Source organism: Panthera tigris, chromosome C2 (assembly GCF_018350195.1).
Source record: "Panthera tigris isolate Pti1 chromosome C2, P.tigris_Pti1_mat1.1, whole genome shotgun sequence".
Lineage (NCBI taxonomy): Eukaryota > Metazoa > Chordata > Mammalia > Carnivora > Felidae > Panthera > Panthera tigris.
This window is the reverse complement of record NC_056668.1, coordinates 119693195-119698139: the sequence shown is the minus strand read 5'-3', so window position 1 is coordinate 119698139 and position 4945 is coordinate 119693195. Positions and strand designations below refer to the sequence as shown.

Sequence of the window (4945 nt, the reverse complement as noted above, 5' to 3'; positions counted from 1 at the left end):
GTGTTCACATTCCATGCATTTTCTAGTAGGTTAAGCCCTGGGTTTGTGTCTTTGTGCCCGTTTCCTACAAAGCTCCATTCTTTTGACAAATCCAAGCATTCCTCAGACTGAAATGGAAGTACCCAACGATTTTGTCTACTTACCCTCTTTACTGCATACTTGACCTCACAAGGGCTACTTGTCATTACCACTGGCACAGAAAGTGACCGGAAAACCGAACTGTTTGGGGTTTTATTTGGGATTTTCTTCACTGCCTCTGGATGTCAGAGACACCACCAGAATTTTTCCAGGGGCAAGAACCAGTGTCCCTCTCCCTCCTGCTGGAACCACCTCCCTCTTCAAAAGCCCCAAGTGCACTGAGACCCCCTTGTTGCATTGGATTTTTTCCCTGTGGTTTTGCAGCACCTTCCTCGAGCAAAGAAGGAAACACAACAAAACTTGAAAACAAACCAACAGTAGCAACAACAGAAACTCCAAACAAATAGGTGGGCAAACCAGCGGCCTCCTCCAAGGCGAAGGTTCACTTTTTACTGCAGAATTCCGAGTTGTTTAGGAACTTCTTGATGACCAGCCCCAGACAGACCACCAGCAGCAGCATGTAACCCACTGTGCCAGAAAAGGTGGGTGCCGCAGGCGGCGCCTTGAGGAATTGGCGCAGGCCCTCCTCCACATAGTACACCTGGTCATAGATACTGAGAAAAGTGAATATGTGGAAGAGCTGGTGGCTGTGGCCAATGATGTCAAAGAGGCCTGGCTGGATGCGCTCGGGGATCTTGCTCACATTGAAGAAGGCGGCCACCACTAGCCAGAAGTAGCGACGATAGAAGTGCACGAAGAGCGTGGGGTTTTCACCGCGCAGGTCAAAGAGCCAGCTCTCGAGCATGATGGGGCAGGCCATGCTGAGCGGCATGACGAAGACAAAAGTGCGAAGCGCGAACGGGTAAGAGCACCAGTCTGTGCGGCTCTTGCAGCAGGCCACCGTGCAGGCCACAGCCAGCACGAAGGCCACGGGCAGCACGAGCGCGCGGTAGGCAGCAATGAGGCGCGTGCAGTCCACGTGCCAGCCCAGGCGCTGCTGCACATACGGTGTCATCACTCTGGCGTCCAACAAGCTCAGGCCCGGCAGCAGATAGTAGTAGTAGGCCACCGTGCTGCCAAAACCGTAGTAGCTGATGGACGCGTAGTCCAGGTAGAAGAAGGCAGCGCGCAGGCGCAGCGACAGGCAGCTGAACACGTGCGCCGTGCAGCTCATGGCGAAGGTCAGCAGCACGCCCGACGCGTAGCACCACAGCGGCAGCAGCCATGGGTGATGGAAGGGCACGTCCTGGCCGCTCAGGAAAAACAGGCGGCAGAACTTGCTCAGGAACAGCAGTAGCGGGATGAAGTGCGTCCAGAAGTTGAGCGTCTCGTTGGTAGGCTTCAGTACCGAGGCTAGGCACTCCTGCGCCGTACATGGCAGCCGCCGGTAGCCCGACAGGATGAAGCACTCCACGAAGTCGTCGGGCACCTCGTCCCAGCGCAGCAGCGGCTTGGCCGATGCTGGGGGGTCCCCGGAGGCGGAGGGATGGGGACGCAAGGCGGCCTCCGAAGCCGCCAAGGTTGTGGCAGGCGGGCCCTTTGTGCCTGCTCCCCGGGGCTGCAGGCGCCGCGGCATGGTGCCTGGGGCTTGGCTAGGTCGCGCACAGGCGACCTCTGGCGCCGGCTCCCGCGCGCTCGGCAGTCCCCGCCGGCCGCCGTCGGAGCCTTTGTGCACGCGCCGGGGGCGTCGCTGCCGATTCAAGAGAGGACCTTATTCTGAGCAGCCCTTCCTAAAAAAATAAAAACAATAATCAGGTTATAAGCAGCGCAGCGACTGGCAGGAGCCCGCGGGCTCGGCGGCGCCTTCGCCAGGCTCCCTGCTACGGGCTCGCGGTCGCCCGCGCTGCGGCGGCGGCGGCGGCGGCGGCGGCGGCGGCGGACTGCTGCGGCAGCGGCGGCGCTGCTGCGGTGACTGGGCATCGCGCGGTGCGGGCGCAGCCGCCGCCGCCGCCGCCGCCGCCGCCCCCGGAGCGGGAGGCGGGGATGTGGGAGCCGAGGCGCTGGAAGGAGGGAGGGACAGGCGCACCGAGGGAGGGCGGGGGCCTCCCCGGCTAGTGTTTCGCAGCCGCCTCGGGGGATAGAGTTGTCCCCTGTCTCGAGTTCCGTACCATCCCCCTTCCTCGGGCCGCAGTAGCCCGAGCTAGCCCCTAAATGATTGATGTGGGGGCAAAGGCAGCGCCAGCGACTCGGCTGAGCGCACCAAGGGCCAGGGTCGACGCCCGGGTTCGAAACCCGACAGCCACTCCGGCGTTCCAGAGGACACTGGGGAGCAGTGTTCTCGGGGGGTGGGGGGGAGCTGGGGCCGCGGGGTTGGGGGGAGGGTGCCTGGAGTTCCAGAGCCTGGGGTGGGCGGAGAGATGCGCTAACAGTAATCTTCGGGGGTGGCGGGGGCAGGGAGCTCCGGAAATCGGGGGCCTTTGAGACCGTGTCTCGATCAGAGCCGTGTCATTGTCAGATACCTGAGACTGCCCCTCTCTTTTCTTGTATGTGGCGTGTGTGCGCGCGCGCTTGCGCGCGGGCGCGCGGGTCCCTTAATCTACACGATAAAAGCCTTAGTTTATTCCTTTTCGTCTAGCGGACTTATTCAGGTGCGTCACTAACCTCCTTTCCTTCGTCCGCATCCTGTCCAAACGAACCGTTCCTAAACCGGCCTCCGGTCGCGCTCACCAACCCTCCGGGGCCGCGGCTCACCCAAACTCGTGTTCTTGTGTCTTTAACTGGGAGTCTGGTTTGGAGCCAAAGTCCAACAACTCAGGGCGGGCTGCTCAAACTCCACGTTTTATTGAAAAATTTCAGATGAAGACCTGCCGATTCAGAAAGCCTCTAACCATCTGAAGCATTTATTGAACAAGGGTTCCCAAGCAGAGCTGTGCCCGAGTCAAGGGCTGATCATAGCATAGCGGAGGGTGTTGATGAGGCAGGACTTAAAGAGAGGAGGTGCGTTCTAGCACGAAATGGAAAGAGAACTAAGACGAATTCGTAGAGACTGGCAGGGGGTGGCTTGGAAAAAGCTGATGCATAATTAACCAGAAGTACCTGGCAGGCTAGGTTGGGTGGATGGAGGCCAGAAGAAAGGAAGTCTGAAGAATCGAAAGACGGTTGTGATGCACTGCGGTGTGAAAGAAAATTTGCCCTTGAGTTTTGTAAAAAGGGGCTTTAAAGCCTGTCTGCTGTAAAATGTTTACCATTTCACAGAAGTTTCTCTTAGTGATGCCCTGGGGGTGTGACTGAGTCTAACTTGAATCACTGACCTGCAATATAGTGTTATGGCAACAAGAGCTAATTTTAAAGGGACCACCCACTGTTCTAAGTACTTTACGGTTTTCAAATCTTTTAGGTGTTATTTTTCCCCCCTTTGCAGCCTGGGAAATGGAGGCACCACGACCGTAAATAACATGCCCAATTGGTAAAAGGGAGATTTGAACCCAGGCAATCTGCTTCTAGATCTCATGCACTTAAACCAGAACATCCGACGACTTGATTTGCGCAAAGAAAACTAGGAGGGAAGGACAGTTTGATTTACGAAAAGGCTTTCATTTTCATTTTATAAATGAAAGGCTACCTTCATGGTTACAGCAAATCCTTTAAGTAGGTCAAGGAAGATTTACTTAGTGGCTCAAGAAGAACTTAAATTATTGATAAGAATTATTTATAACTGAGATATCATTCAATGCTTTAAATTTCTAAAATTACTTAAAGGTATTAGAACATTCTCTATAGAAGTTTCAGCCTTCTCTCTTTTTAAAAAAATGTTTTCTGCTAGTAACTGACTTAGCAAACTCTTACACAACTAGGCTAAAGGTACATTTTGGTCTTGTATCTTTATTGAGCAATCACCAATTCCTGATTAATGAATTTCAAATAAATGAGATTTTGCTGTAGTTACTCAACTAGTGTTTTGTTTTAGTATTTTTTATTTTTCCACTGTAGTCTTATTGTTTTAAAGCAAATTTAAATTTAAAACAATTTAAAGCAAATTTCCTTTAACATCTGGACTAAAGACCCATGCTAATTTGTAAAAGGGATTAAGATTTAGACATTTATAAATCAATCCTGGGATTATAATTCAATCCTGGGAATGAATAACTTGAATCTGGGGCAGGGTAGGAAAAATAATTTCATACTTTCTTTGTACTCCACAAACAACCTAAGCTGTTACCAATCTTTTAGTTGCATAATCAGCTCACTTAATTGGGGAAAATATAATAGTTCACACTGAGTGAAATAATGGAATTGACTATAAATGAATGTGTGAAAACTCTAGTTAGAGAAAATCATATTTATTTTATGACTGAGAGTGGTGAGACTGGCTATAATAAACTATGATATTCACTAAAACACTCAGTTTTACAAAGTCAAAACATCTGAAACCTAACTTTCAGAAAGCCTTTATGATTTCTGCTTTTCTCTTTTCTCTTCCGTCTTCGACTCCACATGAGGCACAAGATCAACTGATGCCATGGACTGGTGTCATCAAAGCTCTTTGGTTCCAACCCAGACATCTGTCTTTGCTATACCTTGACAAAGTCAAGTAAAAAAGATCTAAGGAGTCAGCAAAACTGACCTAACTTATTAAAAAAAACAAACGGAACCAAACCCAGTATAATGACTTTTCCGTAATTACTACCAATCTTTAGAAATAATTTTCCATAAGTTTTTTTTTTGAGATATCAAAATGTGTACCCCAAACCCTACCCAGGCTAGGTTTTGTGGTTTAACTCCAGTCAGCTAACTGCCTCTTGTCAGTGAGAACCACTCTCACACCCCATGGGCTTGGCTAAACAGATAGAAGCAGCCGGCTGACTGCCATTCCCTAAAGGTTCACTGGGAGATAAGGCATCTCTAAGGTAACCAGAACTGACTACCG

General features: G+C 51.2%; 1 protein-coding gene across 2 annotated transcripts; it reads right to left on the bottom strand.

Annotated features, from left to right (window-relative positions):
* Positions 1 to 203: 203 nt before the first annotated feature.
* Positions 204 to 2300, bottom strand: PAQR9 (progestin and adipoQ receptor family member 9). Of its 2 annotated transcripts, none has more exons than XM_042956496.1 (2): positions 2105 to 2300; positions 204 to 1808 (listed from the first exon to the last, which is right to left on the bottom strand). In XM_042956496.1, the coding sequence occupies exon 2, from the start codon at positions 1652 to 1654 to the stop codon at positions 521 to 523; it is 1134 nt and encodes a 377-aa protein (XP_042812430.1). In that variant the 5' UTR covers positions 1655 to 1808; positions 2105 to 2300; the 3' UTR covers positions 204 to 520. The 2 variants fall into 2 exon arrangements, with proteins under 2 accessions (XP_042812430.1, XP_042812431.1); XM_042956497.1 differs by having other exon boundaries at positions 2187 to 2300.
* Positions 2301 to 4945: the final 2645 nt, after the last annotated feature.

What these genes read in the sequence shown, in the direction of transcription:
- PAQR9 (XM_042956496.1), bottom strand. Translation starts at nt 1,654, where the DNA reads ATGCCGCGGCGCCTGCAGCCCCGGGGAGCAGGCACAAAGGGCCCGCCT.